Source organism: Leptodactylus fuscus, chromosome 1, assembly GCF_031893055.1.
Source record: "Leptodactylus fuscus isolate aLepFus1 chromosome 1, aLepFus1.hap2, whole genome shotgun sequence".
Taxonomy (NCBI): domain Eukaryota; kingdom Metazoa; phylum Chordata; class Amphibia; order Anura; family Leptodactylidae; genus Leptodactylus; species Leptodactylus fuscus.
In genome coordinates this window covers 94,282,097-94,296,990 of record NC_134265.1, presented here as the reverse complement: position 1 = coordinate 94,296,990, position 14,894 = coordinate 94,282,097, and the positions used below count along the sequence as shown (strand labels likewise).

Genomic DNA, 14,894 nt, shown 5'->3' with positions numbered 1-14,894 from the left:
AACATGGCGTCTGACCTTGCAGGAAGCATGTTATAGAGCAGAATTATGTATAGTTTGTGTTAAATTATTCAGTATAATTTCTAGTTTGGTCATTTAAACTTCCTGCACTCTGTTTGCTTATAAATCCATTGGAGGAATGGGGATACAGAGATAGCAGTCAATAATCGATCGAACCGCTCCTGTAACTAGTTAGCCCAGAATGAGCAGAAAAAAAAAAAAAAAAGTGAATTTATACTGAATCTTTTCCACAAGTGTACAAATCAATCTACTCCGCTCTGCTCCATCTATGCCCTGCAGATCAGTCTGCATGTGCAACGTTAAAGATTCTGATTCTAATGCAATCTGCAAATTACATTTAGTTGCAGCTTTCTGAATAAACATCACACACTGTCTTTAACCCCTTGTCAACAATCGCCATAATAGAATAGTGGATGTCAGGTATTTAAACATGGTATAGTACAGGGGTCAGCAACTTTCGGCACTCCAGCTGCTGTAAAACTCTAATTCCCAATGTGCTCATTTCACTTCCTTGGGAGTTCCAAGAACAGCAGGGCAAGTATGCATGTGGGGAGTTGTAGTTTCACAACAGCTGGAGTGCCGAAGGTTGCCTATCCCTGGTATAGTATTATACAGAAGAGACCAGGGGCTGATGCCCATGATCAGTGCCAGCATTGATCTCAGGCATGAAGGCCACGAGCGCCTCAGTCAAATAGATTTGGCACCTCTTTTGAGCCAAAACTAGGAGTGGATTGAGCAGAAGATAGAAATATAATTAGCCCCTATATATTACCCATTCCTTTTGTAGCTATTCTTGGCAATGGCTCAAAAAACACAGAAAAATCTGCAAAAAAAAAAAAAAAAAAAGCTGTGTTTCCACAAGTGGAGCCTTAGCCTAAAAAAGTTTGTCCTCAGGACAAATTCATCCAATATCTTCTTAAAAGAAATATGGATGTCAGAGGAGGGTGCTATCAGCTAAGCAAGGATTGTCATTGAGAATACCTCTCAGCATGACCATGAATTCTTAGCCTAGTCTATATACTCAATTGTCTAAATGCTTGCTATGTATTTAAAATAGATAGATATATATATATATATATATATATATATATATATATATATATATATATATATATATATATCTCACATGTAGGAATCAGTGGTCCAGGTATGTTAGAGGTATCTTAGATCTTCTACAAGAAACAGCCTTATAGAACTGAGCAAAGACCTAACATTACCGACAGAACATATCTTCATGACCATCATGTAACCTAAACATTTTAGCATCTCTCATAGCTAAATGCACAATTGTGACTGTTAAATACATAGAGAGCACAATGTAAATTATAATATATTAGTAATAATTTTAGGTTGTATTGTACATAGGAATGTGCACTATAAATCATGCTTAATTGTAATTCAGTGCATTTATTACTGTGCTGTTTTCCTTAAAGTTATTCTTTATGGTCTTACACCATTTTCTTGTATTACTGAATACTGGCCACTTCATCTCTGGGAAAGCAAGAAAATAAAACATATCCAGATAAACATCTAAAAAGCAAGACGTAGCATATACTGTAGGTATAAAAGCACAGCGATACAGTGCCAAGGCACAATGTTAAAAAAAACAAAAACACATTCAAACAGCAGGTTGCAGACTAGCAATGAATACTAGTTAGCACATTTGTGTGGTAGAAAATGCCTCAAGTCTTTAAATATTCACATGTTTCAATTAACCTTTATTTCTGACTCGCGCTTCACTTGATCCATCTGAAACTCCAGCTGTTCCTTGATGCGTGCCACTTCCTCCTGGTTCTGCTGAGACACTGTGAGCTGCTTGGCAGTGTCAGCATTCTGTACAAAACAGAAAGAGGATACAACCAAGATCAATAAAACTGATTCCCAGCAATAGATAATGCTGCATCACCCCCGAAGCCATACAACTCTCACTTATGAATATGTTAAAGTTCAGCTGACTTTTTTCATGTGCAATCCTAAGGGCAACATAAGGATAGAGGGGAAGATAACGTTTGCAAAACCTGCAGACTGTAAAATTGTTCAGTCTAATAGGTTCTTGCCAGACAATTATCAGAAATGAACCTTCATATAAGCAGCCGTTCCCCATAATCACGCTGTCTACTGGTGCCGCCGATCACCTGATGACCAAGCATTTGCTCATTCATCAGGTGATAGCTTGCTTTTGGCAGGACAGAAAATTATTGTTCGCCAGGAGCACATCAACTACCTAATAAGGATTGTGCTGCGGGCAAACAATGACAGCACGTTGCCGTAGAACAATCGTTTTAGTGATCAATCCTACAGCATGTCTTTGGCATCCGCCTGTGTAATAGGTCTGTGTACTAGGTTGACGCAGAATGAGCGCCGATCGGAACTTTTTGTATTGACCAGCCCTGGAATTAGAAAGAAAAAAATATGAATTTTGTCTACAGGGAAAACAGTCAGTTACTGTGGAGGGGAAGACACAGGACTCTCAGGCGCTCAGCTGTACTTACATAGAATAGCACAAGATCTGACTATCTGCTTCCACTAAAAAGCAGATTATTAGATAATATGGTTTTCACTGCACAACTGACAATAATCCATTTATATCCCTTAAAACCAGATCCATTAATTTCTACAGTTCATGTGTCAGTCAAAACAGGCAAAGAGCCTATCAGTTTAGCCAACTTTTGTCCCCCCCCCCTCCCAAAAATAAAATAAAATACCAAATTAATCTCAAGACTGCTTTTCACTGTTTAATGAATTACATTATCTGTCATTACACTATAGAATTTTACACAGACTAAATCAACTTGTGCTATCAGTGCTCATCCTTGCCCATGTAAAAGGACTGTGAGAAACGTGCCTTTAACCACAATACTTTTGATCTTATCTCTCATAAGAAGTTAATCCTTATTACTTTATGATTATCTGCACTAACAATGAAAAGACAATGAGTCATTTTAAGTTGGTTGTCATCAAGAGGAACAAAAGTCAATTAAAGGACACAGACTGCACACTTGGAAGTCAAGATGCTAAAACTAGCATGTGACCCCTGGCGAGTATCTTCCCATTATTATAGAAGGAATCACACATGATACTCAGTGTCATTTATTGGAACAGAACAACCCCTTTAGAAATGCGTCCATATACATTTGGAAAACAAAAATGTAATTGCTTAACGAGAAGTCAAAGAAATTCTTGTGGCCTCTCACATCTTGCAAGTAAAACAAATCTGCCAGGAGATACACCCTATGTGGTTTGGATTTTAGCAGCTGTACTAGTGAAGAATGTGAGGCTGATAGGCCCGAAATGATCCATGTGAATGATACATTATATTACCTTTCTCAGAAGTCCAGCATGGACATTGATGAGCTCATTGTGTTTCTCCTTCAGTTTGTTGTATCGCAACTCTGTTGCCTGAACTTTTTCTGAAAGCAAAGGGGGGAGGGGGAAGTAGGATAATGAAGATTATCTCAGCACCACAATATTTTTACCACAGCAACATACATACTCTAGAAACATCTGCCCTGCATTTAAGTCCTGTTTCATTCTCATATGAGTGGGTAAAGTTTCTGATTATAGTTTTCTGTAAACTCTAATGCCAATTGGTAAAAATGCCAAAACAATTACTTAAATCCAGTTGTTTTGGAATTAAGTGATCTGTTTCCTTCTGCTTTCTGAAAAGAATGTAGAGAAAAGGAGATTAAGGAAAGATTCCTGGGCTCTGTATACTGAAAAGTGAATGAGAGGGTGGTACAGCAGGAAGTCTGTGTGGAAAATGCTTAGCCAATGGTTGCAAAGCAGGAAGTGATGTCAGAGAAGGGGACATCAGATTGTCAACATATCAAGTAACTTGCCATAGATTTATCATTGACTGTTGTGAAGAAGCTATAGTGTACAGAGCACCTTGTTAACTAGCATTTTTAAAGGACCATATTTACTATCTCGATACTACATTAACTTAGACAGCAGTATCAATTAACCATAAAAACCCGTATTGAAAGCAGACCTTTCATGTCCTCAGGCACATGCGGTTTTATATACCACTAGAAAGCTGACATTCAGTGCACTGTCTGCTTTCCCATTTTCTCTCCTGGGGCTGGAGATATATTGGTGCCATTACAGCGGCACCGATCTCTACCCACTGTCAGAAGGGCGTTCCTGACAGTCTAGCTGGGCTATGAGTAAAGCCTTTCTGACAGTACTCGTCCATAGGTCCTCTTGAAGCTGGTGACCCAACTGCTAGGATATCAGACAATCAAGAGGACTGACATCCCATGTGATCTGTTTGAATGGTGTGGTGGTCATGCACCACTCCAATCACTAAAGGGAAAACCAAAAACTGTTATCCCAACAGAGAACTGTAAACCAGCATCTGGTGGGGAGGAGCAAAATAATGCAGAGTGTCAAAGAACTGAAGAGGAAAGAAGAAGAGGCAAAGAAGGGAGAGGGAAGGGGGGCCGTCAGGATGATAGAGGAAGTCAAAGAGAGGGGGTGGAGAGGGGAAAAAAAAAAGTCTGAAATGTAGCAGAATAATGAAAGGGGTTCACAGGAGCCACACTTTCTTATGGACACTACCATATAGCCTAAATTCCGAAACCGGATCCTCCATATGTACAGAAGCTCCTGAAGCTAATGTGCGATGGATGGAAGTGAGGTGGATATCCATAGGACTTTTTGGTACTATGTAGCTTACACGTTAACATAATTTCATGAAATACCAATGTATATTAAACATAAGTTACTACAGTGCTGAACATCAGCAATCTAACCACATAAGTACACTGCAAGAGTCTAGGAATATAATGTCCTAATAGATTTATTAGCTAGAAGAAAAAACTCTAAACAATTGACTGAAAAACATAGTAATTGAGTGAGGTTACTGGAGAAGAATGATAAAAATCATTTACTAGATCATACAAAAAGCAAAGGGAATTGAGGCTTCCTAGATTCTAATTTTGCAGTTATAGCCTCTACATTCCTCTTCCTGCTTTGACTCATTAAATACAAAAAGTGGAGTTTTCACATTGATATATCAATGAAATGGAAAATAACACAAAAGCTCTGCATTCATTCTCATCAAGGAGACGGCACTTTAATAACTAGTTTCAAGCCTTATAATAACTAACGTGTCTTCTCGCCAAGTTCATCCTCCTGACAGATGTTAGTAAATCCCTTTGGTATAATTAAGGTTTTTATTTAGTTCTATGTGCTTTTCAGGAACTGGCTAGGCGTCACAAGCAGCTCTCAGAACAAACTAACATTTATTTTTGCCATACAGAGCACTGTGAAATCTACCACCACCTACTTTCCACCTCTGCAAGGACTCCTTCCTTTTTTTCACTGTCCAACTTTTGTTTCCGTAGACTCTCCAGCTCATCTCGCAGTTGCTCATTGTCCACTAGGGCTTTCTGCTTCTGTTTGCGCTGTTCTTCCACCTCTGCTTCTAAAGTGTTAATCTGACCCTTCAGCTGCATGATGTACTTCTGAGCCTAGTACAAGGATATACAAAACATTTTACTACAGGTCACAATTGCCAAGACTTTCATCCATGATCAAGTGATGGGTATACATGTAGAAGAATCATTACTGCTATAGTATGTGTCTTAGAGCCTTCAGACTGTAAACCTGTGGCCATCACTTGATCACAAAGATTTTGAGTTAGTGGAGACAAACAATGATGGTTCTTAAATTACTGAAAAGTGTATGAAAGTGGCACAGGAAATGGCTTTCCTGATTTCACAGAACACGATTCAGTCTTGTACTTGTCAAGAAGGATCCCACTGAGACTGGGTAGTCTGATTTAAGGTGCGTTTAATTAAAGGTGGAAAACACACAATGTATGGTGTAAGCGTAAACTTTTTCGGCCTAAATCTGCCTTCCTCAGACTCTACAAGATATATACAAGAACATGAAAAAACACTGAGTTTACATCACATAACATGTGTACATATACAGTGATACCAAGCAAAATCCTATATACAGTTATGTTCAATACAGTCACAATTTTTGGCAGTTCAAAGACGCTAAATTGACACAAAGGTTGTTAATATCATGGAGGTCCTTACTGACTAGTCCACAGTAACACAGAAAAAACTTTCCTGTGCAACATCATGAAAATCCTTGGTCCCGATCCATGGCAAGAAAGAATGAGAGGTCTACGAGATAAGTATCAACATCCAGTGCTTCAGACAAAGGCAAGTATACATATGGTGATCCATAGTAAGTTCTCATCCACCTGTCTATGGTGATCTCGGAAAATGATGACTAAGGCAAATAATTGAAGGTAAGAAATACAAAGGACGATAGGGAAGTATACTTCCCCATGAGGTAATTATGGACTACCCGCAGACTCACAATAAGTTACCTATTTAGTGGACAGATGTGATAATCCCAGTAACCTTTTTCATTCTTTTGGACTCACACAGCCGACATAAACCCACGGACAGAGCATCCATGCACTAATATACAGATTACCAGCACACAGGACGAGATCACAAACCTTTTAACACATGGTAAGGATATACTGTGACACATTTCCCAGATACATCTCCACACTATTCAGCCCAGTTACCTGTACCTTATCTCTTCTAGGTATGGCAGTACCGTGCTTATCTCTGAGTATATTCACGTCTATACCCAAACAGGTTGTGAGACATCATACTTGGTATGTCTGATATGTCTATCCTGAAAAGTTACTCCACTTTTGACATCAAAGTAGTTGACAAATCTGGAGTACAGACAGCAAGACAGGGTAACCACAGCCACCTTTCCATCCACTTTTGAAAAGTTGAGTAATAGGTGCAGAAATCAAATAGTCGTAACATTTTGGCACAAATGAGTTGAAAAAAATTGCAAAATCCTGCTTTGCTACTTTAACAAAAAAAAAAAAAAAAAAAAAAAAAAAAGCATAATTCTATGCAGCGAGTGAGTGAAGGGTTTAATAACCTCGCCCCCCTCAAATTATATTGATGGATCTATACGGATTTGTAAATTGCTGCAGAATATGTGGCATAATAAATAAAAATATTATTATTATATTCTACATATCCTTTAAAAGCCCATAACAGCCTCTTACACACCCTAAACCTCAGCATTCCCTCGGTTTGCTCTTTTCACCAGGGTGTCCCACTAGACCCTCTGGTTTGTTTACATAATCGACCTCCCAGACACCTTGGCAAAAAGACCTCTATACTCTTCTTATATCTTTGCACTGCTGCTAAAACGCTCGTGGCTCTCCATTGGAAAAGCATGCACCCTCCTACTGGTCCTGCCCATGTCAAAGGTGTGCACAGCCTGGAGTATTTCACTGCTACGCTCCGCAACACAATGTATGTCTTTCAGGCGATCTGTTCCCCATGAGATACACACTGCACTCTCATGGTCTTTGATCTCACCTTCCTTCCCTCTCGTTTCCCAACCTTGTGTGTGTCGCGTTTCATATTCCATTTGTCCTTGTTCAGACCGTTTTTGCTTGGTGAATTATCATGCTTTTTTTCCTCTAGGATTTTCTCCCTCACCTAATTTTTCATTTATTTTGTATAGCTTAGCTTATTTTGCTGTTGGTATTTCAAAACTTTTGAAATATCCATAACAGCATATACCGTATTTTTCGGACTATAAGACGCACCCAGGTTTTAGAGGAGAAAAATAGGGAAAAAAAAATTTCAGGCAAAAAATGGTAAAATATTTAATATATGGGAGTTGTAGTTTTGGAACAGCTGCAAGGCCACATTGACAGGTGACCCTGCAGCTGTACGGGGATGTATAGGGCGTTTTTTTTGTGGGGCCAGGTGTAGACCGGGCATTTTCAGACACAGGGATACCTAATGTATATGTTTCACAGTAATGTTATACTTTTATATGTATTCTAGGGAAAGGAGGTGAACTTTTATTTATTTTATTTTTTATTATATTTCTTTTAAGTGTTTTTTTTTTTTTACTATTTTAATATCCCCCGCCTAGGGGGCTTGAACCTGCAATCATTTGATTGCAAGTCCCATAGACGGCAATACAAGTGTATTGCCGTCTATGGGAGATTCTATACATTACTATCGCGGAGGGTCATAGACCAGCCGCGATAGTAATATATATCTATGACAGGCCTGGGAGCCTTCATTAGGCTCCCGGCTGTCATAGGAACAGGCCGGCTCCTGCGGCCTCGCCGTGCAGGAGCCGGCCTGCATCACTAAAGGTATGGGGCCGGGGGAGGGGGGGGCTAACTAACTGTCGGGACCTGCGGAGGAGCAGTGGGTTTGCAGCATGGCCGTGCTACTGCCACCGCTGGTTTTCTTCAGTGGCAGTAGCGCGGCCCCGGCAGCTAAGACAGTCCCCGGCATCTGCTGTAATAGACCGGCGGATGCCGGGGAGTGTCTTAGCTGCCGGGGCCTGCAGTATTGTCACACTCCTGCCGCTGAAGAAAACCAGCGGTGGCAGTAGCGCGGCCATGCTGCAAACCCACATTCAGACTATAAGACGCACCCTCATTTTCCTCCGAAATTTGGGGGAAAAAAAGTGCGTCTTATAGTCCGAAAAATACGGTATATCATATTTTCTAAACTCATTTTTACATTTACAGCTATTGATCTCCAAATACAAACCTCTAGCTTTATCTTCTCTAATTCTGATCGGAGCATCTCAACTTCTTTTTTCAGATTTTCAATTTGAAGATCCCTTAAAATAATCAATGACACAAGTCAGTTCAGCTGTCTTGATACTATAGTACGGGGCGTAACGGACCAATAGCTACCTGTCATCAATCATAACACCATTCGGAGGACCAAATGTTTGCTGGAAGATATCTTCTACAACCTGAAAAACAGTGAATATCTTGGTTCAACATGAGATATTTGGCAACTACCACCACTGCAATTTATCCCCCTCCGTGGATAGGAGATATGTTGATGAGGTGGGAAAACGCCTTTAAAAAACTTGTAAGGCTCCTTGCACACCACATTTCACATTTTTTATTCCCCCCCCCCCCCCCCAAATTAAAATTTGTACTTAAAAAGTATTCAGTTTTACATTTGCACAGTATGCACCTGCTTCCAACAGAAGAAAATTGGCCAAAACAATGTGGCATTCACAAAGATTTTGCGGTTATGAATCAATTTTTTGAAAACCCCAGCAAATCCACAACATGGCGACTCTAAAACCAGAACATAAAAGAATGGTATTCACCGGTTGCTCCACTGGTTGGGCATTGTTGATTTCAATAAGAGACTCTGTTTGAGGCTCCTCTTCTTCTGGTGTCTCATTTGCCATCACCACCACAGGTTTAACATGCTCATCTAAGGCCGATGCTCTTAAAAAGTTAGGTGGATTCTGTTAAAAATGTATATGAAGAGATTAAAAAATAAATAAATTGTATACCAACTGGAAAGGCTTTTGATATAAAGACAAACAACTACATTACAAGTTAGTAACAGGCATTTCCTTCTTTATAAAGAACACAGTTGTTGTAACCTTTACATACTAGATCCATTTTGGTCATATCCTATGCTCTTAATCTTAAAGTCTAACATCAAATCACCACCAAAATACCGTGTGTAATACACATTGATAGGATTAAAAGCAGCACTCCAGTAAATTCTTATCGACCTCTCTGGTTGAGCCTTTGCACAATGTAATGTTACTTAACTGCACAACCAAAGCTGTCAGCAAGTTATGTGTTACCCTCCAAGACCACTGAACAAAAACTCATACAGTGCAGGCCTATGGGAGACAGACTGGGGCTCTAATAGACTTGCATTGGGAGTGTGGCCTGCTGTTCATACAGGAAACACTGGGGCAAATTTATTAACATTAGCATCTTGCTTGACAGTCTGAATAAACTGGAGATTCATAAAGAGGCTGTGGCTTCTTTATTAGAGATGAGCGAACACTAAAATGTTCGAGGTTCGAAATTCGATTCGAACAGCCGCTCAATGTTCGTGTGTTCGAACGGGTTTCGAACCCCATTATAGTCTATGGGGAACAGATACTCGTTAAGGGGGAAACCCAAATCCGTGTCTGGAGGGTCACCAAGTCCACTATGACACCCCAGGAAATGATGCCAACACCTCTGGAATGACACTGGGACAGCAGGGGAAGCATGTCTGGGGGCATCTAACACACCAAAGACCCTCTATTACCCCAACATCACAGCCTAACAACTACACACTTTACATACTCAATACCACCTCTGACAGTAGGAAAACACCTTGAAACATGTGTATTTGGCACTTGCAGTGAGGAGAGCTTGTCACCAGCAGTGAATTTGGCCCTTGTAGTAAGTTGAGGTTGGCACCAACATTTGTTTTGAAAATCAGGGTGGATTGAGCCTCTAACCAGCAGAGTTTGGGCAAATTCATGGTGGAGGGAGCCTCTAAAAACCCCAGTTTGGACCAATTCATGGTGGAGGGAGCCTCTAAAAACCCCAGTTTGGACCAATTCATGGTGGAGGGAGCCTCTAAACAGCCCAGTTTGGACCAATTCATGGTGGAGGGAGCCTCTAAAAACCCCAGTTTGGACCAATTCATGGTGGAGGGAGCCTCTAAAAACCCCAGTTTGGACCAATTCATGATGGAGGGAGCCTCTAAACAGCCCAGTTTGGGCAAATTCATGGTGGAGGGAGCCTCTAAAAACCCCCAGTTTGGACCAATTCATGGTGGAGGGAGCCTCTAAAAACCCCAGTTTGGACCAATTCATGGTGGAGGGAGCCTCTAAACAGCTCAGTTTGGGCAAATTCATGGTGGAGGGAGCCTCTAAAAACCCCAGTTTGGACCAATTCATGGTGGAGGGAGCCTCTAAAAACCCCAGTTTGGACCAATTCATGATGGAGGAAGCCTCTAAACAGCCCAGTTTGGGCAAATTCATGGTGGAGGGAGCCTCTAAAAACCCCCAGTTTGGACCAATTCATGGTGGAGGGAGCCTCTAAAAACCCCAGTTTGGACCAATTCATGGTGGAGGGAGCCTCTAAACAGCTCAGTTTGGGCAAATTCATGGTGGAGGGAGCCTCTAAAAACCCCAGTTTGGACCAATTCATGGTGGAGGGAGCCTCTAAAAACCCCAGTTTGGACCAATTCATGGTGGAGGGAGCCTCTAAAAACCCGTTTGGACCAATTCATGGTGGAGGGAGCCTCTAAACAGCCCAGTTTGGGCAAATTCATGGTGGAGGGAGCCTCTAAAAACCCCCAGTTTGGACCAATTCATGGTGGAGGGAGCCTCTAAAAACCCCAGTTTGGACCAATTCATGGTGGAGGGAGCCTCTAAACAGCCCAGTTTGGGCAAATTCATGGTGGAGGGAGCCTCTAAAACCCCCCAGTTTGGACCAATTCATGGTGGAGGGAGCCTCTAAAAACCCCCAGTTTGGACCAATTCATGGTGGAGGGAGCCTCTAAAAACCCCAGTTTGGACCAATTCATGGTGGAGGGAGCCTCTAAACAGCCCAGTTTGGGCAAATTCATGGTGGAGGGAGCCTCTAAAAACCCCCAGTTTGGACCAATTCATGGTGGAGGGAGCCTCTAAAAACCCCAGTTTGGACCAATTCATGGTGGAGGGAGCCTCTAAACAGCCCAGTTTGGGCAAATTCATGGTGGAGGGAGCCTCTAAAAACCCCCAGTTTGGACCAATTCATGGTGGAGGGAGCCTCTAAAAACCCCAGTTTGGACCAATTCATGGTGGAGGGAGCCTCTAAACAGCCCAGTTTGGGCAAATTCATGGTGGAGGGAGCCTCTAAACAGCCCAGTTTGGGCAAATTCATGGTGGAGGGAGCCTCTAAAAACCCCAGTTTGGACCAATTCATGGTGGAGGGAGCCTCTAAAAACCCCAGTTTGGACCAATTCATGGTGGAGGGAGCCTCTAAACAGCCCAGTTTGGACCAATTCATGGTGGAGGGAGCCTCTAAAAACCCCAGTTTGGACCAATTCATGGTGGAGGGAGCCTCTAAAAACCCCAGTTTGGACCAATTCATGGTGGAGGGAGCCTCTAAAAACCCCAGTTTGGACCAATTCATGGTGGAGGGAGCCTCTAAACAGGCCAGTTTGGGCAAATTCATGGTGGAGGGAGCCTCTAAACAGCCCAGTTTGGACCAATTCATGGTGGAGGGAGCCTCTAAAAACCCCAGTTTGGACCAAATCATGGTGGAGGGAGCCTCTAAACAGCCCAGTTTGGACCAATTCATGGTGGAGGGAGCCTCTAAAAACCCCAGTTTGGACCAATTCATGGTGGAGGGAGCCGCTAAACAGCCCAGTTTGGACCAATTCATGGTGGAGGGAGCCTCTAACCAGCAGAGTTGGTGGAAATCAGGGTGGAGGGAGCCTCTAACCAGCAGAGTTGTGGGAAAGCAGGGTGGAGGGAGCCTCTAACCAGCAGAGTTGGGGGAAATCAGGGTGGAGGGAGCCTAGTATTAGCAGAATTGTGCAACGCTTATGGTGGATGAGTATGAGGAGGAATTGGAGAGGTTGAGTACAGACATGGAGTTTCATGTTGGGGTGCTTTACACAGGTGGGCCCAAAAATGAAGGCTCTATCCAGTGGTGGTTCATTTTTATCAAAGTGAGCCGGTCGGCACTCTCAGCTGACAGACGGGTGCGCTTGTCAGTGATGATGCCACCGGCTGCACTGAACACCCTCTCAGATAGGACGCTGGCGGCAGGACAGGACAGCACCTCCAAGGCATATAGGGCAAGTTCAAGCCACAGGTCCAACTTCGACACCCAATACGTGTAGGGCGCAGAGGGGTCGGAGAGGACAGGGCTGTGGTCGGAAAGGTATTCCCGCAACATGCGCCAATACTTCTCACGCCTGGTGACACTAGGACCCTCCGTGGCGGCACTTTGGCGAGGGGGTGCCATCAAGGTGTCCCAGACCTTAGACAGTGTGCCCCTCGTTTGTGTGGACCGGTGAGAACTTGGTTGCCTACTGGAGGAACTGCCCTCCCTGCCGCCAACGTCACATGCTGGAAACATCTCCATCATATTCTGCACCAATTGCCTGTGGCAAGCATTGATGCGATTGGCCCTCCCCTCTACCGGAATAAAAGACGAGATGTTGTTTTTATACCGGGGGTCAAGGATAGCAAAGATCCAGTACTGGTTGTCCTCCATGATTTTGACAATACACTTGTCGGTTGTAAAGCACCCCAACATGAACTCAGCCATGTCTGCCACAGTGTTAGTTGGCATGACTCCTCTGGCCCCACCGGAAAGTTCAATCTCCATTTCCTCCTCATCCTCCATGTCTACCCATCCGCGCTGCAACAATGGGACGATTCGAAGTTGCCCGGAAGCCTCCTGTATCACCATCACATCATCGGACAACTCTTCTTCCTCCTCCTCCTCCTCCTCCTCCATTAAACGCAGTGAAGCGGACAGATGTGTGGACCTACTCTCCAGCTGTGACGGATCGGATGCTATCCCTAACTCCTCTGTGTGATCTGAGTTATCCCTGATGTCAATCAGGGATTCTCTCAGAACACACAAGAGCGGGATTGTAAGGCTCACCATCGCATCCTCAGAGCTCACCCTCCTTGTGGACTCCTCAAACACCCGTAGGATGTCACAAAGGTCTCTCATCCATGGCCACTCATGGATGAGAAACTGAGGCAGCTGACTTTGTGGCACCCTAGGGTTTTGTAGCTGGTATTCCATCAAAGGTCTCTGCTGCTCAACCACTCTATTCAACATCTGAAACGTTGAGTTCCAGCGTGTGGGGACGTCGCACAAAAGCCGGTGTTGTGGCACATGCAGGCGTTGCTGGAGAGATTTTAAGCTAGCAGCGGCTACTGTCGACTTGCGAAAGTGGGCGCACATGCGCCGCACTTTCACCAGTAGCTCTGGAACATTGGGGTAGCTCTTTAGGAAACGTTGCACCACTAGGTTGAAGACGTGGGCCAGGCATGGAACATGTTGGAGTCCGGCAAGCTCCAGAGCTGCTACCAGGTTCCGGCCGTTATCACAAACGACCATGCCTGGGCCCAGGTGCAGCGGCTCAAACCATATTGCCGTCTCATCGAGGAGGGCATCCCTCACCTCGGAGGCAGTGTGCTGTCTGTCCCCCAAGCTGATCAGCTTCAGCACAGCCTGCTGACGTCTACCAACGCCAGTGCTGCAACGTTTCCAACTCGTAGCTGGGGTCAATCTAACAGTGGAGGAGGAGGCGGTGGCGGAGGAGGAGGCGGAGGAGGAGGCGGTAGAGGAGGAGGAGGAGGGGAGTGTTCTTCTCGTGTCCCTGCCAGGAATGTTAGGCGGGGAGACGAGGTACACTGGGCCAGTTTGGGAAGCAGTCCCAGCCTCAACTACATTCACCCAGTGTGCCGTCAGTGAAATGTAGCGTCCCTGTCCGCATGCACTTGTCCACGCGTCGGTGGTCAAGTGGACCTTTGTGCAAAGCGCGGAACTAAGGGCCCGCCTGATGTTGAGTGACACGTGCTGGTGCAAGGCGGGGACGGCACACCGGGAGAAGTAGTGACGGCTAGGGACGGCATAGCGAGGTGCCGCAGTTGCCATCAGGTCCAGGAAGGCGGGAGTTTCAACAAGCCGGAACGCCAACATCTCCTGGGCCAGCAGTTTAGCGATGTTGGCGTTCAAGGCTTGCGCGTGTGGGTGGTTAGCAGTGTATTTCTGCCGCCGTTCCAATGTCTGAGAGATGGTGGGTTGTTGTAAAGAAGCGCCTGATGGTGCCTTTGATGGTGCAGGAGAAGGAGATAAGACAGGAACAGGGGAGGATGAGGGAGAAGTCAACAAAGTGGCGGAGGCAGATGAAGTGGTGTCCTGGCTCGTCCTCTGGAGTGCATCGCCAGCACAGTCAGCAGTGGCAGTGGCAGAGGCAGAGGCAGTGGCAGAGGCAGTGGCAGTGGCGTGAACGGCAGGCGGCCTTTGTCCTGCCGTTGCTGCCTGTCACTGATTCCAGTGC

At 44.2% G+C, this 14,894-nt stretch overlaps 1 protein-coding gene across 1 annotated transcript in view; it reads right to left on the bottom strand.

The window, feature by feature from the left end:
• Positions 1–14,894, bottom strand: part of HIP1R (huntingtin interacting protein 1 related) — an 82,906-nt gene that overhangs the window by 17,087 nt on the left and 50,925 nt on the right. The window contains exons 11-16 of the mRNA XM_075273090.1: positions 9,181–9,324; positions 8,750–8,811; positions 8,601–8,673; positions 5,309–5,492; positions 3,340–3,428; positions 1,735–1,851 (exon numbers count right to left, since the gene is read on the bottom strand). Coding sequence (XP_075129191.1) covers positions 1,735–1,851; positions 3,340–3,428; positions 5,309–5,492; positions 8,601–8,673; positions 8,750–8,811; positions 9,181–9,324 — 669 coding nt within the window. The remainder of the gene's footprint in view (positions 1–1,734; positions 1,852–3,339; positions 3,429–5,308; positions 5,493–8,600; positions 8,674–8,749; positions 8,812–9,180; positions 9,325–14,894) is intronic.